Source organism: Heterostelium album (assembly GCF_000004825.1).
Source record: "Heterostelium album PN500 unplaced genomic scaffold PPL_scaffold5, whole genome shotgun sequence".
In the NCBI taxonomy this organism is placed as follows: Eukaryota; Evosea; class Eumycetozoa; order Acytosteliales; family Acytosteliaceae; genus Heterostelium; species Heterostelium album.
Window position 1 is genome coordinate 508,234 of NW_008805067.1, and position 27,063 is coordinate 535,296.

The 27,063-nt window shown below is 31.7% G+C and overlaps 14 protein-coding genes and 2 non-coding genes across 16 annotated transcripts; 6 read left to right on the forward strand and 10 right to left on the reverse strand.

The window, feature by feature from the left end:
• Window positions 1-517: 517 nt before the first annotated feature.
• PPL_05239 (phytanoyl-CoA dioxygenase family protein) lies at window positions 518-1,339 on the reverse strand (the record flags this gene model as incomplete). The annotated part of the gene is made up of 1 exon (XM_020576132.1): window positions 518-1,339. One exon carries the CDS (start codon window positions 1,337-1,339, stop codon window positions 518-520), a length of 822 nt encoding a protein of 273 aa, XP_020434121.1.
• Window positions 1,340-2,172: 833 nt separating this feature from the next.
• PPL_05240 (HD domain-containing protein) lies at window positions 2,173-2,838 on the forward strand (the record flags this gene model as incomplete). Its single annotated transcript, XM_020576133.1, has 1 exon — window positions 2,173-2,838. One exon carries the CDS (start codon window positions 2,173-2,175, stop codon window positions 2,836-2,838), a length of 666 nt encoding a protein of 221 aa, XP_020434122.1.
• Window positions 2,839-3,763: 925 nt separating this feature from the next.
• PPL_05241 (uncharacterized protein) lies at window positions 3,764-6,118 on the forward strand (the record flags this gene model as incomplete). The annotated part of the gene is made up of 3 exons (XM_020576134.1): window positions 3,764-5,350; window positions 5,467-5,639; window positions 5,707-6,118. The coding sequence occupies 3 exons, from the start codon at window positions 3,764-3,766 to the stop codon at window positions 6,116-6,118; spliced, it is 2,172 nt and encodes a 723-aa protein (XP_020434123.1).
• A 166-nt stretch (window positions 6,119-6,284) lies between these two features.
• PPL_05242 (transcription initiation factor TFIID subunit 10) lies at window positions 6,285-7,140 on the reverse strand (the record flags this gene model as incomplete). The annotated part of the gene is made up of 3 exons (XM_020576135.1): window positions 6,285-6,837; window positions 6,928-6,956; window positions 7,078-7,140. The coding sequence occupies 3 exons, from the start codon at window positions 7,138-7,140 to the stop codon at window positions 6,285-6,287; spliced, it is 645 nt and encodes a 214-aa protein (XP_020434124.1).
• A 211-nt stretch (window positions 7,141-7,351) lies between these two features.
• Window positions 7,352-8,252, reverse strand: PPL_05243 (uncharacterized protein; the record flags this gene model as incomplete). Its single annotated transcript, XM_020576136.1, has 3 exons — window positions 7,352-7,743; window positions 7,831-7,926; window positions 8,198-8,252. 3 exons carry the CDS (start codon window positions 8,250-8,252, stop codon window positions 7,352-7,354), a joined length of 543 nt encoding a protein of 180 aa, XP_020434125.1.
• A 68-nt stretch (window positions 8,253-8,320) lies between these two features.
• Window positions 8,321-8,949, reverse strand: PPL_05244 (uncharacterized protein; the record flags this gene model as incomplete). The annotated part of the gene is made up of 2 exons (XM_020576137.1): window positions 8,321-8,697; window positions 8,760-8,949. 2 exons carry the CDS (start codon window positions 8,947-8,949, stop codon window positions 8,321-8,323), a joined length of 567 nt encoding a protein of 188 aa, XP_020434126.1.
• Window positions 8,950-9,300: 351 nt separating this feature from the next.
• On the reverse strand, window positions 9,301-9,837 carry PPL_05245 (uncharacterized protein; the record flags this gene model as incomplete). Its single annotated transcript, XM_020576138.1, has 2 exons — window positions 9,301-9,632; window positions 9,711-9,837. 2 exons carry the CDS (start codon window positions 9,835-9,837, stop codon window positions 9,301-9,303), a joined length of 459 nt encoding a protein of 152 aa, XP_020434127.1.
• A 240-nt stretch (window positions 9,838-10,077) lies between these two features.
• PPL_05246 (ankyrin repeat domain-containing protein) lies at window positions 10,078-12,941 on the reverse strand (the record flags this gene model as incomplete). The annotated part of the gene is made up of 3 exons (XM_020576139.1): window positions 10,078-11,906; window positions 11,991-12,594; window positions 12,702-12,941. 3 exons carry the CDS (start codon window positions 12,939-12,941, stop codon window positions 10,078-10,080), a joined length of 2,673 nt encoding a protein of 890 aa, XP_020434128.1.
• A 407-nt stretch (window positions 12,942-13,348) lies between these two features.
• On the forward strand, window positions 13,349-14,339 carry PPL_05247 (SDR family oxidoreductase; the record flags this gene model as incomplete). Its single annotated transcript, XM_020576140.1, has 2 exons — window positions 13,349-13,942; window positions 14,037-14,339. The coding sequence occupies 2 exons, from the start codon at window positions 13,349-13,351 to the stop codon at window positions 14,337-14,339; spliced, it is 897 nt and encodes a 298-aa protein (XP_020434129.1).
• Window positions 14,340-14,438: 99 nt separating this feature from the next.
• On the reverse strand, window positions 14,439-15,350 carry PPL_05248 (SDR family oxidoreductase; the record flags this gene model as incomplete). Its single annotated transcript, XM_020576141.1, has 1 exon — window positions 14,439-15,350. One exon carries the CDS (start codon window positions 15,348-15,350, stop codon window positions 14,439-14,441), a length of 912 nt encoding a protein of 303 aa, XP_020434130.1.
• Window positions 15,351-15,935: 585 nt separating this feature from the next.
• PPL_05249 (uncharacterized protein) lies at window positions 15,936-16,541 on the forward strand (the record flags this gene model as incomplete). The annotated part of the gene is made up of 3 exons (XM_020576142.1): window positions 15,936-16,052; window positions 16,135-16,384; window positions 16,408-16,541. 3 exons carry the CDS (start codon window positions 15,936-15,938, stop codon window positions 16,539-16,541), a joined length of 501 nt encoding a protein of 166 aa, XP_020434131.1.
• A 170-nt stretch (window positions 16,542-16,711) lies between these two features.
• Window positions 16,712-23,124, forward strand: PPL_05250 (winged helix DNA-binding domain-containing protein; the record flags this gene model as incomplete). Its single annotated transcript, XM_020576143.1, has 16 exons — window positions 16,712-17,628; window positions 17,726-17,807; window positions 17,884-18,000; window positions 18,077-19,009; window positions 19,108-19,231; window positions 19,306-19,399; window positions 19,473-20,006; window positions 20,080-20,284; window positions 20,376-20,629; window positions 20,711-20,770; window positions 20,816-21,196; window positions 21,260-21,383; window positions 21,463-21,632; window positions 21,710-22,358; window positions 22,449-22,775; window positions 22,831-23,124. 16 exons carry the CDS (start codon window positions 16,712-16,714, stop codon window positions 23,122-23,124), a joined length of 5,265 nt encoding a protein of 1,754 aa, XP_020434132.1.
• A 167-nt stretch (window positions 23,125-23,291) lies between these two features.
• Window positions 23,292-23,376, reverse strand: PPL_05251. Its single transcript is given in 2 exon segments — window positions 23,292-23,328; window positions 23,338-23,376. It is a non-coding gene; the product is annotated as a tRNA-Thr (tRNA).
• A 218-nt stretch (window positions 23,377-23,594) lies between these two features.
• On the forward strand, window positions 23,595-24,739 carry PPL_05252 (uncharacterized protein; the record flags this gene model as incomplete). Its single annotated transcript, XM_020576144.1, has 6 exons — window positions 23,595-23,716; window positions 23,740-23,935; window positions 24,022-24,174; window positions 24,239-24,388; window positions 24,460-24,547; window positions 24,663-24,739. 6 exons carry the CDS (start codon window positions 23,595-23,597, stop codon window positions 24,737-24,739), a joined length of 786 nt encoding a protein of 261 aa, XP_020434133.1.
• Window positions 24,740-25,131: 392 nt separating this feature from the next.
• On the reverse strand, window positions 25,132-26,666 carry PPL_05253 (uncharacterized protein; the record flags this gene model as incomplete). Its single annotated transcript, XM_020576145.1, has 4 exons — window positions 25,132-25,137; window positions 25,244-25,271; window positions 25,720-26,094; window positions 26,575-26,666. 4 exons carry the CDS (start codon window positions 26,664-26,666, stop codon window positions 25,132-25,134), a joined length of 501 nt encoding a protein of 166 aa, XP_020434134.1.
• A 55-nt stretch (window positions 26,667-26,721) lies between these two features.
• On the reverse strand, window positions 26,722-26,806 carry PPL_05255. The gene is given in 2 exon segments: window positions 26,722-26,758; window positions 26,768-26,806. It is a non-coding gene; the product is annotated as a tRNA-Thr (tRNA).
• Between the last annotated feature and the right edge of the window lie 257 nt (window positions 26,807-27,063).

Genomic DNA, 27,063 nt, shown 5'->3' on the forward strand with positions numbered 1-27,063 from the left:
GTCATCTCTCCACGTTTTTTCATTTGCTACATATACGCATTTTGTTTTTATTTTGTTATAAGCGACATTTATTAATCAATATCAATATTCACGGTTTATTTATTCCAATCAATAAATAAAGGATAGAGTAGTATATAACTTTAACCTGGGTAATAGCATCTTTTTCTTTTGAACATTCAAGCAAGCCAACGTGTAGAAGAATATTTTTGTTTTTTTTGTATTTAACATTTTTATTTTATACTAAATCAATTATTTTTTCGATATTGGATACAAATCTGGTATGTGTATATAATGCAATTACTACCATTGTTTTGTTTGATATGAGAATTAAAAATTTTTCAAATTTTAATGGTGAACGAAAGATTGTATTAATAAAGTGTAATTTTTTATATTGTTGTTATACTGATATAGATTATATTTTTAAAATTATTAAATTATAAAGTTCTTTGAGTATAGGTAAATAAAATAAAAATTTATTGTACATTGGAGTTGCTAGATTGAATATTAAAAATAAATTTTATTGTACATTAGATATTGGAGTCGCCAGATTGTAGGTCTTAGCTCCTATCGAGTAGTCCTTTCCTTCTTCTCTGTCAGAAGCGGGTGGGAAAAGACGACGCTTCTCATCGTAGTAGAGATCACGCTTGTCACCGTCACATTCAGCGTTGTAGGTAAGGTATACGGCGTTTCTGGAGGAGTTGGTATTATTGGAGCCTGATCTGTGAGCAATGTAGGAGCCGAAAATTAAGACATCTCCGACTTGGCATTCGACTGGAGTCCATTGGTGTTGGTCACACCACTCGTCGGTGATGGAACCATCCGATTCTTTTTGTGGGAGGATAACGGCTGGATTGTGTGAACCTGGAACGACAAAGAGACATCCATTGGCAACTGTAGAGTCGTTGGCTGCCAACATGGCGGTGATATGGTGTGCTTGACCGAGTTGGACATAGGCTGGGGCGTCTTGGTGAGCTGGGAATCCACCACCACCTGCTTGTTTGTAGTTGATCTTCTCCTTGAACAACAATACTGGTTGTCCGATTAACTGAGCCAATGTTCCCATAAGCTTCTCACCCTTGATGATCGAACGAATACCATCGTGGAATGGTGTGAAGTTCTCTGTACGACATAGTTGCTTCTCTTTGGTGACGAGGTTATCTTCATAGTATTGCATCCACTTTCCTTTGGTTGGTGGTAATTCACTGATTTCCTTTACCCATGCAACCATATTGACCTTCTCTTCCTCGGTCAACAAGTCTTTCAATACAAGGAATCCACTCTCATTGAATGATTTTCTTTGTTCCTCTGAAATTGTATATAAAAAAGTTTGTGGTTCCATATTTATTTGTTTATTAATGTTTATATGTATATAGTTTAGTAGTTTTAAATTAATGTTTAAGAGGAGGAGAATCTCAATATTTATATAATTTGATTATGAATGATTCTTTATTAAACATTGGGATGAAATTCCAAAAGTGGTCAGTGGTGTCATTAATCACTCACACACAACTGATTCGGTAATTTCATTAAACCCAAATTTATAGGCACCAAAATTATTGTTCACCATTAACTTTTTTAAATTGAAAAATAATATCTGCGATGTTGTTTGCAAGCAAATAAAAATTAAAATTAAATAAAATAAATTTCAAAAAATTTCATTTTAAAATATCTTGTATCTTTGGGTGTGTGGTATCAGAGCCCAGTGTGATTTGTTAAAGTGATGGGGGGTGTGGTTTGATTGTTTACTTTATATTTCGTTGCAATCCGATGAATTTTAGGGTCAAAAGTTCCCGATAAAAACTCCGAGATAATAATATTTGCAACAATATTTGGTCAGAGCACATCCGAGATTTTCTTTTTTTTTTTGGGTTCTTTTATATTTGGTTTTCATAAGCTATTGAAATATGCTAAATTGTTTTATCAACACTCACTGAATTCGTCATAACTTTACTTATTTTTCTATTTCAGTCAGTATTTACTTTTCATGTTGTCAACAAAACATCACTATTGTTAATATCATTCAAATATCAATTAGATTGTTCATCGATTAGTTAATACACACAAAGTACTTTGTTTTAAAATTTCATTAATCATAAATAAAAATAAAAAGAGATAAATTATTTAATTTAGTTTAGGTTCTTAATTAATCATAAATAAACAATTAATAAAGAAATGGATCCAAATTGTTGTGATGATATACATTGTGAGGAAAACAATGATAGTTTAACAAATGCAAAGTGTATTGTAGATGAAATTTGGAAGATGTTGGAGAGTGGAATGGAAGAAGAATACATTGGAGAGGCAATCTCACAATTGGAACATGCATTGCAAGCAGCTGCCTCTGCTTCTGCCAATGGTTGTGACGATGAGACCGTTCTAGCTGCGCTGCTGCACGATATCGGTCAGTTTGTAGTGGCATCGGATATGTCTCAGCAGATGTTGATGACCGACGAAGTCACCGGTGAAACAGTGTCGGTGGGTGCACACGGTCACGAGATCATCGGAGGTCAGTTCCTCCGAGCCAAAGGATTCTCTGATAAAGTAGCACAACTGGTGGAGGCACACGTCAATGTCAAGCGATACCTGACCGGTTCCAATCCCGACTATTATAACAGCTTGAGTGATGCATCAAAGGCATCGCTAAAGTTCCAAGGTGGTCCATTCACAGCAGAGCAAGTCAAGCAGTTCGAGGCATCCGATCATTTCGCGCTGAAAGTTCAACTACGTCGTTGGGATGACGCTGCTAAAGTAGTCGGTTTACAAACACCAACATTAGAATTCTATAGACCAATTGCAATCAATCATTTATTAAATCAACAAAAATTAAAACAACAATAAAAAAATAAATATAAATAAATTGTAAATAATAGTATTAATAAAATTCATCAATAAACTTTTTTTTTAACTTTTTAAACAATTCCTATGCATAGTATTATGCTATTTATAATATACGCTAATGCAAAAGAAATTTCAAACAATTGGGAAACATTAGATTTAAACATTATCATAATTGTTTCTATCCAAAAAAACAAAAAAAAATAAAAAAAATTGAAAAAAATAAAAAATAACAGTTAGTTTTCAAGATACTATCGCGAGATTATAAGGATTTAGGTATTTTTTTTTAATATACTTAATTTATTTTTTATTTATTTAATTATTATCATATTCTACAAAAATAATACATACTTCACAAGATAGTTTAGATAAAATAAATACACAGATATATAATTGCTAATAACTTCAAATTGAGACAAACAATCAACTTTATTTATTCACACATTAGTTTTGAAAACAAAAAAAACAGAATCGACCAGTTATAAAACAAACAAAACACAACACAAAACACATAGACATAATTGTTCTGACTTATCAAAAAAAAAAAACACAACACAACACAATCCTCATTCATTTCTCTCTATATATCATTTGTTAATTTTTTAACATACATAACAGAAAAGAAAGAAATTATAAATTTAGAAATATATTAACATATTATACATTGTATTACAATAACTTTATACATATTTTATTTATTTATTTATTATTTTTTTTATAGTGTTTGTTTATATATATAATTTTTATATCGATTTCACCAAGTTTAATGTTTTATTTAGAAAATAGTTGTTATTTTGGTCGTAAAACGATTAGTAATACAATAGTTATTATAGATAGTGATAGTTGTTATTAAATTGAAGTATTGTAATTATAGAATAAGAAAAAAGAGGTTATTTTTTAAACAAGTTGACAACATCTTTGGTCAAACATGATGTGTCAAATGTTTGACAGCAATGACCTGAAACATGCTATCAAATCATTCACCGGTACCGATGTCAGCGATGACTTTATATCGATCATGCAGAAGCAGTTGGATCTCTATGGTAATACCGAGATTGATTTCGAGGAGTTTCGGGAATCATTCCTAAAGATGACTCGCTCTCTTTATCCCACCCAGCCGAATATGAATGGACACGGCGACTCTACACCGCCGTCGCCACCACCCTCGCCAATGGCATCTCTCTCTGGCTCATCATCACCGATTTCCACACCACCCGACTTACTTTCACCACCGAATTCACCGCGTGGCTCTGATTCCGCGTCACCCGTTTCCGCTTCGCCACCGCGCTACCTTGAGTTTAGCGATATTGTCGCCACGCCCGCCTCTTCCATAGCGGCTTCCTTCGTAAAGCCAAACCCAATTTCACCACGACGACTAGGTCAAGGAACAAGAGTGAGATCCAGTTCTCTAGGATCAACAAACAGCAACAGTAACAACAACAGCAACAGGCAATTACCAAAATCAAACTTAAACAACAGTTTCAATAGTGAAAATGGAGTTGTACCGATTTTCAATGATGATCAAGCATTTAGTCCAAAAAGCTATTCACCACCCGCCACAGATTTACTCTCGAGTTGTTCAGTTGCAAATTCACCACAAGATTATAACGGTTTCAATCATAACCATAACCAACATCAACAACAACAACAGCAACAACGTAATTCCAATAGTAATCATAATAGTAATTCACAACATCATCAGCAAGCACAACAACATTTTAAGCGTCCACCACTTTTCAATAAGCAACCAAGTCATAATGATCTATTTATGACTTTGATGTCACTTAATAGCGGAAGTAATGATGATGCCGACAGTCCATTCGCTAGCGCATTTTATAGTAATTCAAAGAAGAATAAGTCGTCGTCGTCGTCTTCAAGTAAGAAGAAAAACAGAGATGACGACAGCGGTGTTTGCAGTGAAGAAGACGAACCTACTTTTTATATGGAAGAAGATTGGAACGATAGTGGTAATCATCGACATGGCAATGGCAAACCAAAGCGATTCACATATGGCGCAAAGAACAGATACGAAGAGATCGGTTGGGCAACTGAGGAGTTCTACTACGATCCAACACTGACGCATTTGGACGACCTTCATGAAGTCATTTCGATTCTCAAAGAGAAGTACACGATATCCTCTTCAAAGGTAAAGGAATTGGAGAAGAAGATACAGGTTGCACTCAAGAGTAATCAGCAGTTGGAAGACGATCTTGGCACCACCAAGAAGGAGTATATCACCATGTCACTAAAGAACAACGCATTCGCACAGAGCAAAGCAATCTCTGATCAGATGTTGGAGGAATGCAATCTGCAGATTTCACAGTTGAAACAATGTCGGATCGCCAACGACAAAGAGATTGCAACTCTGAAAAAGAAATTGATAGTCTCTGAGGAGATGGTACAGAAATTCACAAAGGCCTATGAGGATTCTCAAACGGAATCACTTGCCAAAGAGGTTAAGCATCACAACGAAATAGAATCACTTAATCAAAAACATAATTGTAATATTGAAAATGTATGTATTATCTAATAATAATAATATAATAATTAGATAGATTAATATATATATATAAAGACTAAAGTTACTCACCTTAATAATCATCATTTTAATATTACAATAATACTTATTAGTTAAGAAATCAATTCCAATACGAAATGAACGAAGAAAAAGATAGATTTAACAAGTATTGCGAACAGGTTGAATTGGAAAAGAAATCGATACAGGAAGAGAATAACAAATTAAAAGAAACACTTGAGAGATTGAATCAACAGATATATAGTTTACAAACGGCAGAAGCTGAAGAGTATGTTTATAGCATTAACTATTTATTTGTATATTAACGTTAATATTTTATTATTATAATTTAATAGAAAACAAAATCAAAGTGATTTAAATAACGAGTCAATGTCTTATGAGTTGTTGACAACAGAAACATTTAATCTAAATACACAGCTACATAGTTGGAAGAAGCGGTATCAACAAATGGAGGCGAAAAAGATAGTCGATCTAAAGAAGGAGTTGAAGCGGTCAAAGAAACAACACAGTGACTATGAATCACTTATACTACAGGGTATACAGGATTTTAATAAAATGGAAACAACAATAGATCATCATTTAAATAATAATAATAATAATAATAATAATAGTAATAATAATAGTAATAATAACAATAGTAATAGATTAACACTTAAACAACATAATAACAATCGAAAACATAATAATAATGATACAATAGTCAAATCATCACCAAATACATCAAATCGAGATGACAGTAATAATTAATAATAATAATAACTATAGTTACATGTAAATAAACACCACTTGAATTCATTTCCTTTTTATTTATTTATACAAAAAAAATAGATAACTATTTAGTTTTAAATTGATTGTTTTAATTGATAATTGAATAACTAATATATTGTGTAGTTACATTCTATCGATATTATTATTATTCTTTGTTTGGTGTTGATTTTGTTTTTGGTTTCGATTTACTAGAGGATGATGTTGTTGAAGATGGTCCTGTTCCATTGGATTTAGAGGTGGAGCCACCACCCTCTTTAGTAGGTGTTTCTTTGTTAGATGAAGATTCTTTACCTTCTTTAGATGGTGTTGTCGATGATGATGATGATGATGATTTGTCAGATGATGATGCACTGTTGTTGGTAGTGGTTGTAGTCGTTGAAGATTCCTTTGATTCTTTTTCTTTTGATTCTTTCGATGCTGCAGAGTTTGAACCACCACCACCACCACCACCAGCAGTCAGCGGAGTCTGTTGTTGTAATTGTTGTGGTGGTATATTCTCTGCAAAGTAATCTGGTTTTCTAATGTTTATTCCGTAATCTCTTAAACTCTGTGATAGATCGTCCATTGTCAACACCAACTGTTTCTCTTTCTTTACTTTCTCTCTGGTCGGTGCCTGTTGTCTAATCTTACAAAACTGTAAACTATCATTTGCTACATCTGATATAAACTTTTGCGTTGCCAGTGATATCATTCTCTTACTACATAATAATGTATTGTGTAATAATCGATTTGTTAGTTTATCGATACGTAAAAACTATGATATTATCAAAATGAATGATCATTCTTACATTCTGTGATCGGAACATTCAAAACCTGTCTTATTTAAATAGTATGTGATAACTTCATCTGGTATCTATGATGATCAACATAAAGTTAGTTTAAACATATCATTCGTTGACTAAATAATCTAATGATTTACGAATTTAGATTTTACATACAGTTGGTACATAATCTTCTAGAGAATTGATAAACTCTTCATATTCAACCTGATCTAGATCCATTTGTTTAGTGTATATATAAAATGTATAAGAATATCTTTCGAAAAACAATAAAGTTTGTTTATATTAAATTAATAATGTTTTTTTTAAAAAAAATTTTGTATTTTTTTTTTTTTTTTTGTTTGGTTAATTACTGTAAAACAATTGTCTTGTAAAGATTAGAGGTATTATTTATTTTTAATTTTTGTTTTTTTGTTTTTTTTTTATTGATTTTCTATGGGGATTCTGGAGTTTCAATCTTAGCGGAGGCAATGGATCCAAAAGTAGAACCACCAGTTGGATATCCAGTTGGGTATGGGTAGTAAGTGGTTGGATAACCAGTTGGATAACCAGTTGGATAGGCGGTTGGATAACCAGTTGGATAAGCGGTTGGGTATGGGTAGTAAGTGGTTGGATAACCAGTTGGATAACCAGTTGGATATGGGTATGGGTATCTGTTGCTACTGGTGAGACCAACCAAACCAAGTACACCATTCAAGATACCATCGAGGAAGTCACCTACTCCACCAAGAAGACCATTGTTATAGTATCCTCCTGGGTATCCTCCTGGGTATCCTCCTGGGTATCCACCTGGGTATCCACCTCCTCCTAATAGATTGGCTTGTTCTAAAAAAACAAAAAAAAAGAAAAAGAATTAAAGAAATTATTAGCATTAATTGATTGATTTTTATCACTAAATGAATAAAAACTTACGAGCAACTTTTTGTCTGAGTTGGAACAATTGTTCTGCAAGTTGTCTTTCTTCTGGAGTGATATTCTCGACAGTATCGGCCTTAACAGCAGCAATGACTACTAAGGAAATAAGTAAAATAGCAAAAAACTTCATTTTGGAATTGGATACAAATGAAAGTGATTCCATTCATATTCAAGTTATGTAAAAAAATACACTATCATAAAATCAAATTAATATATTTTTATTTTATTTTTTTAATTTAAATATTATTGACCTTATACCTGTTTTTTGAATGGTGATCATTTTTCTTTAGTGTTAATACAATGAAAAATTATTTAAACACTATGAGTATTATAGTCAAATAGTATCATCACCACTTTATTTCACCCTCATTATGATATTGTTCATATGATAAATCATAAGACAATGATTTCACACCCATTTTTGTTTTTTTTTACCTTTTTGTTATAAATTCATCAAATTAAAATTTGATTTTTTTTATTAATTGATTTAGTTTGTTGGTTGTACAGCAGGAGATTGCTCAACTTTTTGCACTGGTTGTTGCTCAACATTTTGCACTGGTTGTTGATCAATAATTTGTGGTTGTTGATTTTGTTGTACATTCTTTACAGGCCAATAAGCACCAGCAATATATCCTGGATATTGATTATATGTTGTTGGGAATGAGGTTGGAATAGAAGATGGCCACCCCCAGTTTGGATTTCCTATAGTAACAGGGTATTGATATGGGAAATCATTACCTCCACCACTGAAAAGACCACCCAAAAGACCACCTAATAAACCTCCATTTCCGAATAAACCGCCCAATAAACCACCTCCACCTAACAAGCCACCACCTCCATAAGATGTGAAACCTGGATAATATTCTAAAAAAATTAAAATTAGTTTCTACTATTTTTTTATTTTTTACATTATTTAATATATTTACGTTGAATTTTAGAAATTTGATCTCTAACATTGTTTTCTGAAGGATCAATTTTAATACTCTCCAATGCTCTTTTACATGTTAATAATTTTAGAGCAAAATCTTTCTCCTCTGGACTGATATCGTGAATATCGTCGGCTCTGACAAAGGCAATCGATACCAACACAACCAAAAAAAGATAAATTAACTTCATTTGTTTTTTAGTTTTTTAGAATTTAGATTAAATAGGAAAAATAAAACAAACTAAAACATCAATTGATTATCTCATTGTATTTAAATGTTATTATTTTCATGTGATTATTTGTTTTTTTGGGGTTTGGGTTTCAAAATTTGTATTAACTCAGTTAGTGTGAATTATAATTTTTTGATATTCAACTTCATCTTCATATATATAGTGGTATTCAATAAATTAATTAAAAAATATTACAAAAAATACAAATCCTTGCAAGTTTTTTGAATATTACAAAATATAATTTTTGAATTGATGGAAAAATTTATTTTGTATTAAATCTGATTAAAATTCAAAATACATTAAATCTTTTTATTATGCTGATTCTTGTTTGTTATTATAAAAAGCAGGGGTAGTTTGTAATTTACCAATTGGGAAATATCCAGCAAGATATCCGTCCCAGTTACCACCACCAATATATTTTCCATTTGGAGTGTGATCAGGGTACCAAGGTGGTACAGCTCCAGAGTATCCACCAATGTAAGCACCACCTCCACCTAACCAATTAAATGGGTAGGGGAATGAATTTCCAGAGAACAATCCTGCTAACAATGGGATTCCACCTTGTTCAAAACCGGTTCCACTCCATGGTTGAAATCCTGGAGCTCCATAACCTGGAGCTCCATATCCGAATGGTGGAGTATATTCTAATTTTTGATAAGAAAATAGAAATAAATTTCTTTTGAGTTTGAAATTAATAATTTCGTTTTAAATAAAATACTTACTCTGAGGAGTTCCATAGAGATTAGTATTTCTAATTGCAAGAATTTTGTCAATAATTTCTTGTTCGTTTATTTCTGCCAACGAACAGGTTGCCATCAACAAAACTAAAACTAAAAAATATAGTTTCATTTTATTTTATTTTTTTAATCAATTTAAAAAATATAAAGAGAGAGCTCAATTTTGTTTAGAATATCTGTTTTTTTTTATATTATTTTCATTATAATCAACATGAATTTTCATATTTCTGTCTGTGATTAAAAAATTCATTGTATACAAGATGGGGTAACTGTTATTTTATCATATGAACAATCAATCAAACATTCCCCCTTTTTTTATTCATTTTTTTTAACAATTATATTATTATTATCATTATTTTGGAGGATTGTCAGTGTTGTCGGTTGTTGTTGTGGTAGTAGTTCTTGTTGTTGATGATGTTAATGATGTGAATTCTTCCAACATAGATTCTGTAGTGAGTTCTTTTGCTATAGAAAATGCTTCATGATCATCTGATGCTTTAGTATTACCATAGTCATCAATTTCATTATTAATATTATTATTATTATTATTATTATTATTATTATTATTATTATTATTATTATTATTATTATTATTATTATTATTATTTATAATGGGTGTTGTTGAAAGTGAATCTCCTGAACTAACATTAATCTCTGTGGGTTGGAGCAAAGATATATTAGGTTCATTAGCAATGATAGAAGTCGTTGTTGTTAATGTTGTTGTTGATGATGGTGTTGTTGTTGTAATTGATTCATTATTATTATCATTATTATCACTAATTATATTATTATTATTGTCACTAATTTTATTATTATTAATATTATTATCTTTATCATTATTATCACTAATTATATTGTTATTATTGTCACTATTGTTATTATTATCTGATATAATTGTATCTCTAGATTGTGTGGTGTTTGTTATTTGTAAAGCAGTAGAGTTGCTATCAGTGGTATTAATGGTGGAGTTATCTACTATCTCTTCAATACTGACAGTGATATTCTCGAGTGAATAGAATGACATTGGAATAATAGGTTGCATATTTTTAGCAGATGGTTTCTTGGCTGTAGCCTTTGGAGGTCTACCTCTCTTTCTTTTCTCTGTAGAAGGTGTTACTGGAGTAGATTCTGATGTTTCATTATTATTATTATTATTATTATTATTATCATCATCATTATTATTGTCTGACGTTGATTGTGAATTGACTTTGGATTTAGGTGTTGACAATGGTTTTTTTGTTAGATTGGTGATTGGTATTTTCTTTTGTTTCTTCTTCTTTGGATGATAATCGTCACCTGATGATTCAAACTCTGACGATGAAGATGATAGGTCGTCCTCCACATCCATTGGCACATCTTCACCTCCTGCCAAGCTAGCCTTTGATTTGTCTTTTTCGGTCAGTTCTGGTAGTATATTTCTAAAGTTGGGTGTTTCAATTGATCTTGTTGTTCTCTCTGGATTCTTTCTTGGAGTAATAGTCGAAGGATCACCAATAACCTCTACATCTGAATCCCAGTCATCAGAATCGATCGAATCCGATCCATAACTACTATCACTATCACTATAACTATAACTATCTGAATCATCTATTTCTTCTTTTTCTCCTTCTTTATCTTCTTCTCCTTCTTTCTTTTCTTTTGATTTTGTCTTTTTCTTTGACTTTGATTTACTACTACTACTCTTTGATTTTCCTTTTCCTTTTCCTTTTACTTTCTCTGATTCTGATTCGCCAGCAGATGATTCAACAGCGGAATCCATATCGTCATCAGTCAGTTCCTCTTTATGTTTAATGAATTCAGTTGAATATTTCTTCTTTCTCTTCTCTCTTTGTTTTATCGCTCTGTTTTCCTTTGCCAATTGTTTTTCCTCTGCAGACATTATAATCCTTTTCCTCTGAGAATGCATGACTATTTTCATTTCCTCATTATGTACATCTTGACCACCTGGCGCTTCTCCATCTGCACCACCAGCATCACCATTACCATCGGCATCTCCACCACTTGGACTATTCTCTTCCAAGAATGCAAATATATCCATAAATCCTTTAGCTCTTGCCATTGATTTTGCAGTAAACAATGTTACATGTTCAATCAATGAAGCATCCACCTTCTTTGCCAACAACAGTCTAACCATTTCTAAATCACCACTAAACACTGCATAATGTAATGCTGAAAATCCATCTATAGAACAAACAACAACAACAAATTAATATCAAATTAATTAAAAGTTTGACAATTGTTATAGAATCATCTATATTTACTTACTTGAATCTTGTATATTTTTAATATCTTCAAAATCGGCAAGATAGTCAACCACTTGATGATTCTTTGCTATGACAGCACGGTGTAATGCAGTCTTTCCTTGCTTGTTGAGTATGTCGATAGGTACTTTGGCATTGACGAGTAACTCAACCACTTTTCGTCCACTAGACAACACTGCCTCGTGCAACCATCCATTGCCATCGGCATCGAGTGCAGTCAAGTCGATCTTTCCTGTCTCCAGCATGGTTGCGACAATTACCAAGTCATCGCTGGTCACCGCCAGATGAAAGACCGTCTTGTTGACGGAAGTACCACTGCCAGTGGCACTGCTACCACTTCCCGGTCGACTAGCGGGAACAACGTTTCCAACTGCCGCCGGCTTGGATACGCGATGCAACGGATCGGCACCCAAATGCAAAAGCAAAGCAACCATATCATGTCGTCGTTGAGTGACAGCGATCGACAACGCTGTGTTTCCCTGCACCTCCAAATCTACGGTTGCCTCAGCAATCTGAACCAACCAACGACCGATATCGAAATGACCATAGAACGCAGCATATCCAAGTGCAGAGTATCCACATGCAATATAATCGACATAAGCACCGTCCTGTATCGATTTTATAACACCATCTAATAATCCTTTTCTGGTATACTATTCTATTGTTAGTTTATTTTATCTATCTAGATTTAATTTCATTGTTTTAACAAACTTACAAGATGTAATCTTTGACCTAATTCCAATCTTTTTTTCTTTTCTTCAGGTTTCAAGTATTCGTCTGATCTTATTTTCAGATCATCCAAGAAATCTTTTGGCTTTTTAGTGCTGTTGGATTTACTTGGTGTGTCTGTTGAAGTTGTTGTGGCTGTTGTTGTTGTAGATGATGATGCACCTGCAGAAGAGTTGGCTTGTACCTCTTCATTATTTGAAATTATATATTCGTCATCGTCATTCATTCTAACATAATCAATTAACCAATTTATTTAGTATTTAAAAATTTTAAAAAAATTTAGGAGATTTAAAAAATAAAAAAAAAACAAAAATATGAAATTTGTAACGGTAAAAAAAATGGTGATTGCTCAGAAAAGTTTGAAAATATTTATAATAAAATAAATTGATTAAATTGGTAAATATTTTCTAATTTAAATAGAAAAAAATCTAGATTAAAAAATTAAAAGATATTTTTCTAAAAATAGGAATTTGCAAATTATGAAAATATATTAATTTTTTAATTTTTTTTTTTTTGGTAAAAACACACTTTTGTATTTTCAAATTAGTTTGCTCTTCATTTTTTTTAATTTTTAAAGATAAACTTTTAAAAAATAATTAAAAGAAAGATATTTTTAATTAATAATAAATAAAAATGACTTCAACAGTTAATATTAAATCAACAGATAAAGTATGGTATATCACTGGTGCATCGAAAGGTATGGGTTTGTTATTCGTTCAACGATTGTTGGCCTATGGATTCAAGGTTGTTGGAACATCAAGAGATAAACAACAATTGATTGATGCCGTCGGTTCTGTTGGTAATGCCGATAATTTCTTGGCCATCAAAGTTGAGTTGGCCAATGAGGAGAGTGTTAGAGCATCGCTCGAACAGACACTTTCAAAGTTTGGAAGAATCGATGTCGTTGTCAATAATGCCGGTTATTCAACCAACGGAGCACTCGAAGAGAATACCGATGCCGACGTACGCAAGAACTTTGATATCAACGTATTCGGTGTATTCAACGTGCTTCGTAATGTAACACCGATCCTCAGAAAACAAGGTGGTGGATTCGTCTTTAATATCTCCTCGGTTGCTTCTATCGTAGGTTTCTCTGGTCACTCTGCGTACAACGCTACGAAATTCGCAGTCGACGGTCTCACTGAAGCATATGCCATGGAGGTCAAACCATTTGGAATCAAAGCAATGACAATCAATCCAGGCTATTTCAAATCTGAATTCCTTACTGTAAGTTTTTTTAATTAAATTTCTTTATTTTTTGCAATGAACAAGAACATCAACATTAAATAATTAACTTGCTTTTATTATTGTTGTGATTTAGGCTGGTTCATATCAAAGTGTACAGAATAGAATCGATGCTTATTCAGCTGTACATGGATTGATTGATACACATACTTCTCAAGTCAGTGGAAATCAAAGAGGTGACCCAGTTAAACTTTTGGACATTATCATTAGAGCGGTCGAAGAGAACGATGATACTACCAGCCATATCTTTGTTGGTGCAGATGCATACCCATATGTAAAAAGCAAGTTACAGAAATACAACCAAGATCTAGATAAATGGGAACAATATGCCACAAAAACAGATCGTGATGATTATGTTGAGCCAAAACAACAACAATAAATAATCTTACTGTAAATCAACCAATTATAATTATAATTTTAAAAACAATATAAATAAAGGTTGTTAATAAAAATATTATTATTCTTATTTTTTTATTGTTTAATTTGAAGTTTGAACAACAATGGATGATGGATCTACAAAATCATCACGATCGGTTTTAGTTGCGAATTGTTCCCATTTATCAAGGTCTTTTTTATATTTATCAAGTTTTGTTCTGATCATTGGATATGCATCGGCACCAACAAAGAGATGGTCGGTTGAATCGTCGGTCTCTTGGAAAGCTCTAAGAATTACATCTAACAACTTAACTGGATCACCTCTTTGAGTGCCATTCATATGAGTTCTCATTGCCTCCTCAACTTTATGAAGTCCTTCATAGGCTGGAATCTTTTTGGCTGAGGTCTGGAAGGAGTCGGCAGTTAGGAAATCAGTCTTGAAGTATGCTGGATTGATTGTCATTGCTTTGATTCCAAATGGTTTGACCTCCATTGCATATGCTTCAGTGAGACCATCAATAGCAAACTTGGTAGCACAATACAATGCGAAACCTTCGAAGCCAACTAGACTGATAGTCGAGGAAATATTGAAAACATGTCCATAACCCTGGTTTCTGAGGATTGGTGTTACATTTCTGAGTACATTGAATACAGCGAATACGTTGATATCAAAGGTCTTACGGACTTCTTCATCGGAATTCTCTTCGACGGCACCTGGTAATCCGAAACCGGCATTATTGACAACGACATCGATTCTTCCAAACTTTGAAAGTGCCTCCTCGAACGAAGCTTTGATACTCTCCTCATTGGTCAATTCAACTTTGATGGCCAAGAAATTATTGGCATTACCAACAGAACCGACGGCATCAATCAATTGTTGTTTATCTCTCGATGTTCCAACAACCTTGAATCCATAGGCCAACAATCGTTGAACGAAAATCAAACCCATACCTTTCGATGAACCAGTGATATACCATACTTTATCCGTTGATTTAATATTAACTGTTGAAGTCATTTTTAATTATGTTTATTTATTATTGTTATTTATAAATGATTTTATATTTTATGATTTCTATTTTTAAAATGGATATCGTAATTTTATCTGTTTAAATAGACAAGTTAAGTTTTATGAATGTCAATAATTTCCAGGAAATTACGTGTGTGTTAGTTTTTTTTTGGCTTGTGCAAATACTCATATGTCAACAAGAACCATAAAGGAATCATATGATTCCAGAACGATCTTTGTTCAAATTAATTAAATGGTTTCACGTTCATTTTGCGTAAATATCTTTTTTATTTATTTATTTAATTAAATCTATTCTTTTTCAATCTCTTTACTTTCTTAATAAATTAACAACTTTTAAAGTGAATAGAAATCATAATCATAATGATTAGTTACAAAAAAAAGTGTAGTGCTATATGACTATATTTTTCAACATATTGTTGTCATTACAATGCATTAAACAAAGATGACAAGGCATTATTATATTAAAAAATTTTTGTGACCATCATGATGATCAACAAAAATAAAAATAAAAATAAAAATAAAAATAAAAATAAAAATAAAAATAAAAATAACCTTCTAGTAATATTAATTAAAATGAATAGAATTAATATATTTTTAGTAATACTGTTAATTTCAGTGTCGGTTGTATCATGTACACAAAAAGAATTCATAGTTAAACCAAATACAAGTGATTCCGTTGAATTAATAGATGTAAGTAAATTGCAATTTGTTTTTTTTAAAGAAACAACAATATAAAATAATAGTTTATAATTAACATCCACTAAACACTTAGGGTAAATCAAAATGTGTATTTACTTTTACTGCAGTCGGAGGTTCGAGTGAATCGTGGATGATCATGATCGATAACAGCGGTGACAATCCAATCTGTATGATCGGTCGTCAACCACCACCCAGCTACATGGTATTCAAAGATTTCAGTGCCTCTTTCATCAATGGTAATAAACACTTCCAAACCGTAGATATGATGGATAATGAAGGTTCTGTTCTATTAAACGATGGTTACAAGATTGAAAATAACAAAGGTATGAATTTTAACATTATAAAGAAAAACAAAACACTTCTCAAACTAGCACTCTTTTATTAACTCATAAACAATCATTATATCATATGAATACAGTTGTACCAGGTAAAAGTTATAATTCCAATATTGCCTTGTTAACAATGACAGCACCAAAATAAATAATAATACAAAAAATATTATAAACTTTAATTTTAAATTTAAATTTGAAAAACTTTGGTGAAGTTTGTTTTTTTTATAACGGTTAAAAATATTTTTGAAAATTAAACATACTTATTTGATTAAAAAACACGAATAGAATAGATTGATAGATATATTAAATCAGATCATTATGTATATAGATGATATTATTATTAGAGCAATAGAAGAAATATCGTTGAGTGGTGAACAAGGTTTATCACCAAAACAACTATGGTCACTATTGGAAAAGTCAAATATAATAAACAACAACAATAACAATAGCAATAGCAACAATGACAACAATAATAGTGACAATAATAATAATAATGACAATAATGTAAATAATAAATTAACTTTAAATAGATTTATAAAATCATATATACATAAAGCTTTATTACAAAACACATCTATCAACATAATACAATCTGTAAAAGATGGTGATGACAATAAAGATAAAGCTAAAGATAAAGCTAAAGATAAAGGAAAGAGTAAATCAAAAGATAAAGAAAAAGAGAAAGAGAAAGAGAAGGATAAAGAAAAGGAAACAGAGAAAGAAAATGAGGAGGAGGAAGCCGAGGAGGAAGCCGAAAAAAGAGAAGAATCAATGTCAATTGTTCTTGTACCAAAAGAAGAGGATAACGAAGATAATCAACTTGCTGTAAAAGGTGAGGATGAAGATGAAGGTGAAGTTGATCCAGAGACTGTTTTGATACCTAGAGTAAACCCATTGTTGGCACCATCCAAGTTGACATCGAATGCATGGCTAAAGAAGCTTAAGAAAGACCAGGAAACTGCGGTCTCTGCGGAATACATTGCAAAGAGAGAGAGTCAAGATCTGGAATTGGTCGAAGACCAAATTATCTATTGTGCCAACAATGATCTTCGTTCAAAGGCATACGGTGTCGATACCAATGGAATAACACTGAACGTCCTACAATCAAAGATCATATCGATGATTGCACTCACCAGATACCAAGGTTGTCTACAAATGGATCTCTCCGATACTTTGAGAATCGATGCAAGAAACATCTTTCATCCTATTCAACATCTAATGGTTAAAGGTTTAATGTATGTTAACTAAAACAACACAACAACAACAACAACAACAACAAAGAATATATAAACTAACTAACTAATATTCTAATCTAAAAATAAACATTCATAGTAAAAAGACAGCTGTTTATAGACAATCTTCACCAGGTCAACCTGCTACAACAACAAAGAAACTATATTTAACTAAATTCTTTGTATGTGAATATATAGCTTATATTCTATTATTATTGTTATTGTTTTGTTAACATTTATATTATTATAATAATTTAGGACAAAAGAGAACCACCCGATGCACCTTGGTTACCAATGGGTTATATTCAATTCAAGATTTGTGAAGCACTCGCCAATAGTCCAAACAAAGAAATGTATATAATCGAATTAATAAGTGTAAGTTATCAATAATAATAAAACAAATATATTAATTTAATGTATTAATAATAGTTTAATATCTATATATTTTTAGTTACTTACAAGGAATAAGATATCTACACCTACTACAATCAAGAAGAATAAGATGATTTTACAGAATGAAGGTTATATTGAATGTAGAGAAGGTTATTTGAACAAAAAGATAACAACAACAACAACATCATCATCTGTTAAACAAGAGGAGGAGGAGGATGAAGATGACGATGATGAAGATGATGAACCAACTACTAGTAGTAAAGGAAAATCAGCATCTAAATCAAAGAAGAAGAAGACCTCCAACCGAAAGAAGATGCAGATTGTCAGATTGGTTAAACCATTCAATTGGGAGAATGCCAATAAGAGTGAGGAAATAGATCAACCAAACGATGAAGAGAATGAAGGTGAAGAAGCTGATAATATTAATAATAGTAATAATAGTAATAATGGAGTTGGTTTTAGTTACCTAAATAATCCTTTGGTTGATGAAAAGACAGTGTTATCTCAGATGTATGAGATGATTGCATCCAGTGGTGAAGAAGGTATGACCATACCAGAATTGACTTCACATATCAAGGTGTACTCGAACAAACATATCACTGCAGGTGTAAGAGAGTTAATCGGTTTCTATCGATTGAAGATCATTCCTATCGTACAGGGTAGACAGATGGTATACAAATTGAAAGCAGATCCAGCACACATTGGGCAAAACATCGAACTATTAGAATATCCTGTTAGTAAGGATGTTACAGAAGCAGTAGAATCACCTAGAGATATTGATATGGATGATAATGGTGGTGGAAATAATAACGATGATGATGATAATGTAGATAAAGTAGAAGATGATGAAAATAACAACAACAAGAATTGTAAAAATAAGAATAAGAAGAATAATAAGAATATCAAAGATAGTAGTACTAAAGAAACAAAGAATAAGAAGATGGAAATACAAGTATCAACACCATCTCCTGTTGTACAAGAGTTTTCAATGGTAAATAATTATTTCTACTTATCTTAATTAAGATTATAAATTAAGTTAATATTAACAAATATATATATATATATATTAAAACTAAATGTAATTTATAGCCACTCATTGTTAAACATAAAGTTAAACCTAAATCAACATTATATCTCCAAAGAGAGAAAGTTGTGATGGAAAAGATAAATGAGGTTACTGGTTTATTATTTACAACATTATTAGATTATATGAGTAAGTATATTTATTAACAAGAGTGTATGAATGTGTTCAATATTAATTTGAACTCAAACTTTTAATAATCACAGCTAAAGATCAAAAAGACAATGTTGATACAAAGATTTTAATGCATATCGTAAATGAATTAGAGGTAGAAGGAAAAGTAAAGACATTCAAAATATAGTATGTTTATCTATATTTGATTATTTTATTATAAATATATTACTTTACTTACCAAATATAATATATTTTATAGTATTCCATTGTTGACTGGTGTTATTAATAAGAATGCAACGTTTATATTCGATGCAAAGTACGAAGCAACCGATAATATTATCAAGGATATCATTCGTAACATCAGAGACAGTCACTCCTCTATGACAATGAGTCTAAACTCAAAGGAAGGTAAAGAGATATTAGACATGCAAAAGCCGTCAATACATTTCAACAAGAAGATCGGTTTGAAGTATGGTATGATACCAGCACTCTACCTTCGTATTAAATTTCTTCACCGACTCATATTGGAATACGTCATCAGTGAGAAACAAAAGCAAACACAATCTAAAGATAATATAGATGTAAAGATGGAAGATATTGTAAATAATCAAGATAATAATAATAATAATAATGAAGATGATAACAACAATAACAATAACAATAACAATAACAATAACAATAACAATAACAATAACAATAAGAATATCAATGATAAAGATAAACAATTGGTTGAAGTAGAGATGGTAGAAATACCAGAACAATTTACATTATATCTCAATTCTTTCTTGAAAAGGTTAGTAGTAGTTTTAATGATGTTGTTAAATTTTAAAATAATACTTACTTATTTAATTGATTGATTAATATAGGATGAAAGTAGATGATTATTTAAAGATTATACCTCAATATCATGAGATTGAGAATCTTGAGGAGTATGTAATGGCAGGTACCCCCATTATAGATATTCCAAAGGAGATACGTGCCAATCTCTTTGGAAAGAGTTATGTAGCTCGATTGAATACCTTGGCAAAGATTATGAAGACATTAGGTTTACTTAATATCAAATATGAATCTGTAAGTGGTTCTACTATTTATTGTTATCATTTATCATTTATGATTTTTTACTAAATTCTTTTGTTTTAAATAATTACTTTTTTCTTCCTAGAATTTAATTCAATATATATATTTGAGAGATGTAACATTGGATGAAAAGACCTATTCAATAACAGATAGCGATAGTTTAAATGAATATTGGAAAGATCTACAGTGTATTGGTCTTTCTGATAAGATTCATCCCGAGTTGAGCGAGAAGTTGCCATCGATTCAGAACACTGCATTCTGGGGTGTAGCTACAGGTGTTTCCAGAGAAACAAGATCACATGTCTACAGTGTATTCAGAAGAGATCCTCCAATGACAAAGTAACTATCAATCTATTTATTTTTGAATTGAATCAAACTAACAACTTTCCTTTACCTTTTTTGATAATAATATTATTTTAGAACTGAATTGATTGAAATCTCAGTGTCACAGAATCTAAGACTTGCCAAGGTCGAATCATTGTATAAAACCTTCTTGAAGAAACGAAAGGATTCAAAAAAGAATAGGATACTTCGAAGATTGGAAGCAAAGCAAAAGGTGACCAATATTCTTGCGAAAGACAAGAAGAAGAAGGATCAAGAGATGGTCAAAGCAACTCCGTATCGTGCACAACGTTGGTCACATGACGAAGATATCAAGCTGTTGAATACTACTCTGAATGTATTCTCAAAGTACCTCGAGGAACTGCCTTCATACAATCAAAAGTTAGTTACTCCTTCTGGTGTGCCAACCTCGAACAATAAACTCTGGGAAAAGGTAGCTCAAATCGTTGAGAAACCATCGTTACTCTGTCATCGTAGAGTAACCAGATTAATCAAACTATACTCTTCATTTAGAATACAACTACAATCTCATTTACAATATAAATTAAATAGATTAAATCAATTGTAAGTAATTAATTATTAATGTAAAAAAAAATTAAGAAAACTAACAAACTATTTTATTAATAGTGATTTACCAGCAACAATTGATATTGTAACTAATCTATTCGAACCAGTGTTATCAACCAAAGATAGCTTTTATTTCTCTAGATTTGATAAAACTGAAGATATCATTTTAAGAGAAAAGATATTGGTATGTATATTTGATTGATTATAGCAATCAAATAAAATCATTTATTTTCTAATTCAATTATTTATTTACCAATATATAGTATCAAATCTATATTCCAGAAGATGTATTTAATCTTGAATATGGTAAACAACTTATTCCTGAAGATGGAAAGATTAATTGCTTTAGAGTTGTAGATCAAATGACAAAGGATAAAGTAATTAAATTCTTGGCAAAGAATTTCAAATCAAGAAGATTCGGATTAGCTAGAAAGTAACTATCACATTTAAATAACTTTTTATTATTAAAAACATAACAAACTAATATTTAATTTTAATCTTTTTCAATAGTCTATTAATAAGTAAGAATGGTTGTATTGATGGTACTTTATTCTTTAATGAGAGTCAACAGTTGCTGACTGTAGCCAAGCGTATACCGGTTGATCGGTTCGACGATAGTGATCTATTCCATTTCGAACCACTGACCTCTGGTGGTACTGTTGCTCAGGCTATCAATTTGATGCATCAAGACAAATTCAAACCAATGATTGGCATGAAGTGTGATTTGGAGTTGGAAACATCGGAACCAAAGGACAAAAAGAAATCAAAGCCCACCGTAAGGCTACCCAAGATAGCATCGAATATTGATCCAATCGTTACCAAATATATCGGTGTTTCATTTGATGTTCCAAAGGTTATCGATCACTCCTACTTGAAGAGATTGTATTCAGAGGATTATGATATTGAAGATGAACAAGTCGATACTGACTCGGATCCAGTCTATAGAAAGTTGAAGAAACAGTTTATTGAAGAAGAAGAAGATAATGACTATGATCAATCTGAAGAATCTCCTACAACTTCAACGACCACTACAACAAATACAACATCATCATCAATAATAGCTATTGATGAATCAGTTAATCAAGTACAATCTAGTCTTTCAACTGATTGGATCAAGGAGGAATACTATAAGAATGTATATAACCAAGATCAAGAGCATGTAGATTCCATATCACAACATTTTATTTTGATTGACAAGATCTACAATTTGGTAGAGTCGAGTGCAGAGAATGGTATTACTTTGAAGAAGATCATTGACAAGCTTGCATTCAACGATCTGGAGGAAGCAGACGAGGAAGTGCTTGACCGTGTGTATAGAGAGGCTCCAAATATCCTCAAGAATCTGATCCAACTCAAGAGAATACAAGTCCTGTATGGTTTCTATGAGAAGATCTTTGTTGCCACTCAATTCATTGGAAACATGATGTTACCATTGGGAAACAACGACATACCATTGGAACACAAGATAATGTTACGACCATGGGTCAGTATCGATGGACAAATCGACATCAAAGTATTTAATCAAATCATTTTTGAGATTATCGTTTTAATAATGGAAGGTCCAGGTATTACATTGGTATGTTATTAATAATTAATTATCTATTATCGTTTACTAATTAATTTTTTATTAGGAATCATTATCATATGAATTAAGATATTATAACCCATCATTTATAAAAGAGGTAACCGATTTATTACATCGAATGGAATTCATAAAAGCTCAACACTATGAATATACACCACCAACTCTTTTTACAGAATCAAGATATGAAATATTCCCAGCGTCTTATACAGATTCACTACTCTTTTCGAAACCCTCAGATTATGATCCAAAGGAAACAATCAAACAATTGTTTTATCCAATGGAGAATATTATCAATTTACCAACTGAATTTTCAACTTTTTTACATTTATTGGACACTTAATATAATCATCATGTAAATAAACATTAAAGATAAATATTGAATTACTTCTGATTACCATTAATTGAACAGGCAGTCCACCTCAAGAATTTGGAAAGAAAGATTAGATTAAAATTCTCTACTGAAATTTTAATTTTGATAAAACCGCATGCGAACCAGTGATTTTATAAAGGCTCCAACGAGATTCGAACTCGTGACCCCTTCCTATCTCTTCCTTTACTAGGGAAGTACAATAACCAACTATGCTATGGAGCCTTTGATGGAAAAAAATTTCCATCTGTAGTTTTTATTTATATTTAGTTTATGTTATTAATTTTTTTCAACCACAACAAATGAAATTTAATGTTTTTTTTTAAAGATAATTAAATCAATATGTCAATTGACTTTTTAAAATACATTTTTTTTTTTCTTTTTCTACAATAACTAAAAAAAAAAACGAATCATTTTATCAAAGAATAAAAACGAACGACAAAATGTTGAATGGTAGAGAAAAGAATGGACAACTCAATATTAATTGGAAAGAGTATGCATTAGGTGCAGACAAGTTCAAGAGAAAGACTGTTGGTTTTGGAAAGTACGATAAGCGTGAGAAAGAGTATGAAAAGAGCTATTTATCAGGGAGATGTCTATCATTCAGGGTGGTATCGGTTGCGCTATCTGGGACGCTGCTATCATCATGTCACGTTGGATCTTCAAACATCAGGATTCTTTCACTGATCAAAAGTGTCTAGAATTGGGAAGTGGTGTTGGATTGACTGGTATCTTGACTGCACACTATTGTCAATCGATTACACTGACAGATTATCTTCCACCTGTAAGTCTATTTTAATGGTAAACTGCAATTCTAGAATTTCAACTTATAACCAATCTATCTTCACTACTATATTATATTTCCAATAGTTATTAGAGAATCTTAAATACAATGTAGATTTAAACAGTAAAAAAGATACTGTCGATATGGATGACGATGAAGAGATAAGAGTCAACAACAGAATGATAGATTTAAAGGAGAAGGTCGATGTGAAATATTTGAATTGGGATGAAATTGATAGTGTAAGTTAATGTTGATTGTATGAATTAAAAAACAAAACTTATTAACTCTTTTGTTTATGATTAGATAACTGTGACTGAAGAAGATAAATATGATATAATATTCGGTAGTGAATTGACATATAGTTTATTAAGTGTTGATAATCTTATCAAAGTGATTCAAAAATATCTAAAGAATGACGGTATTTTTTATGAGATTCTATCGGATGACAGAGATGTAAGTAATTTTCTTTGATTAAATTACGACCTTTTTATATTAAATTATATTTTAAATTGATACGAATATAGGGAGTATCTTATTTCCTTGAACAAATGCAAGAAAAAAAGTTTATTTCAAAGATTGTACCTGTTGACCAACAATACTTGGGTTCTTATGGTACCAAGCAGAGAGAGGAAACCTATAAATTCTATTCATTTAAATTTGATAATGGTCAACCAAACAATCATATCGATATGATTTAGAGCAACCATGGTTGATTATAAAGAATTAGATGTTGATTTAGAAAAGAAAACCTCAATTAAACTTGGATCTGTGCCATCTTTGGAATCCAAAAGGGTAAATGCATAATCTGAACTGTCGTATATCGAACTCCATATTCATCGAGCACTATTTCTCCTTGGCACCTCTTCTCCAAACCGACAACAACCAGTAGTTTCAAGTGCTTTAACTGTATTGGTACTTAGACTCTATCAAAATGGACCATTTTAATCTCTTTAAGCATTCGACCAACGACTTTAAAAACGATGACCATACCAACGCACCACAATACACCCTCCGATTCACTTTTTCACTTTATAATTCTCATCTAGTATTATTAAATAAAATATCTCATCAGTTCAGACAGAATGTCTTGGCTGGTCAGTTCCAAAAACAAAAATATTTAATTCATTCAAACCCTTTCGCCAAGAACTATCTAACAGCGCTGTACCATGATTATATATCAGTTAGATCAGCATTTTTCATTTCTAAATATAATTAATAAATGGAATAGTAGAGATAATTAATGATTCATCATTTTATTTATTTTTTCCAATAATTGTATAATTTTACAATTTGTTTATTGTAAAATACTTTTAACTCCAAGATTGTTAATCTATCACTTTTAATATTAAAAATAGTTAATTATATATATAATATATTTCTAAAATAGGTTCAATCAAAGAGATAATGATTAATATTTATACTTTTTTGAAAATATATTGATTCATAAAAAAGAGAAAGAATAAAAAGAAGAAGAAACTAACAATTTAAAGAGTACTCAAAATGAATCATAAAATAATATTTTAGAGGGTTCAATAAATAATGGATGCTTATCTAACTGCTTGACAATTAAAGATGAATTGAAACACGGGTCAGAGCATCAATATTGCAAAAATAATTTTATTCTATCGGATCAAAGAGTGTACCTCTATTTTGAAGTTGTAGACTATTGTCGCACTTGGTACATCAATGATTTTCTCTGTAGATTATCATAAATTGGATTCAGAGTAGGTAGTAGACAATCCATTAGAATCTAATTTTGTATTATAGATACTTGGTTGAACTACCAATCGGTACATTGAGTGATGGATCTGCATGGTATTTGAGGCAGGCTGTTAAAACAAACTTTGGTTGAATCTGAAGATGTATATGACGATGAGGAAGTTGGGGTATTACTACCGTATCTCGATGATTGTTGTTGTTGTTGATGTTGATGATGATTATGTTGTTGTTCTTCATCTTCTTCGTCATTGTCGATATGAAGAATATCAGACTCTGACTTTATCATTGAGTTATCGTTACGATCTAGAGCTTCGACTACAACGCGTCTTCCACCGGCTCCGTGGGCTACCTTTCTACGCTTCTCTTGGCGCTTGTTGGAGAACCATGTGGTGACAGCAGTGTAGTTCATTCCGAACATGGAGCAAGCTTCTCCTTTTCCTCTTTTATTGGGATAGTTGTCTTTTTCGAAGAACTATTGTTCTTTCTTTAAACGGGTACGACGCTTCTTTTCTTTTTCGTCTCCCGACGATGGCGATCTCAAACCGATATGGAACTCTTTGCCGCTGATGTTGTGTTCGTTTGGACTGAGTGGAGGAGATGACAAGTCGCGTGTGCTGTTGGTTGAGAGTCTGAGGTTGCATGATCCACTGGTGTTTAAGCTTTTGACAGTGTTTGGCAGTGAGTTGAACGAGTTAGTAAGTTTTGGTGACCTTGCCAGAGTTGGGTTGTGAATGAGGTAGTGAAACGGAAGCAGACGATGTCAGTGACGGTTGTGATAATTGAATTGGTGGGATTACAGTGATCTTTTTGTTGTTTAAGGGGAATAGAATTGTCGAGGTGGACATTTCGTTGTTATTGATACTGAGTTTAGGATTTGGATTGTTAGAGTTTGCGAGTTTTGGAGTGGTTTTGGCAGATACATTGGGAGATGGTTGATACTGTGACCATCGGAATCTATTGAACATATACACGTGTTGTATCTCATTACGAAGTTGAATGTAATCTCAGTCATCTTTTTTTTTTTTCAAATTTTATATTAAACCGCATGCGAACCAATAATTTTCTAAAGGCTCCAACGAGATTCGAACTCGTGACCCCTTCCTATCTCTTCCTTTACTAGGGAAGTACAATAACCAACTATGCTATGGAGCCTTTGATGGAAGATTTGGTGAATCTGTTGTTTTTATTTAAAATCGAATCATACACAAATATACAGGGGAAACCCTCGACTGGGAGTTGTACATCCTCAAGATGACAAACAATAACGAGCTACATCGAAACGTTATTGCTATCGTACTCCACCAGGTCTGGATTCTTCACTGCAAACTCGCACACAACTCCCCATCACACCGACCACCTTCTATCACACAACAACCAACAACATTAACAGACTAGCTAAACTAGAATAA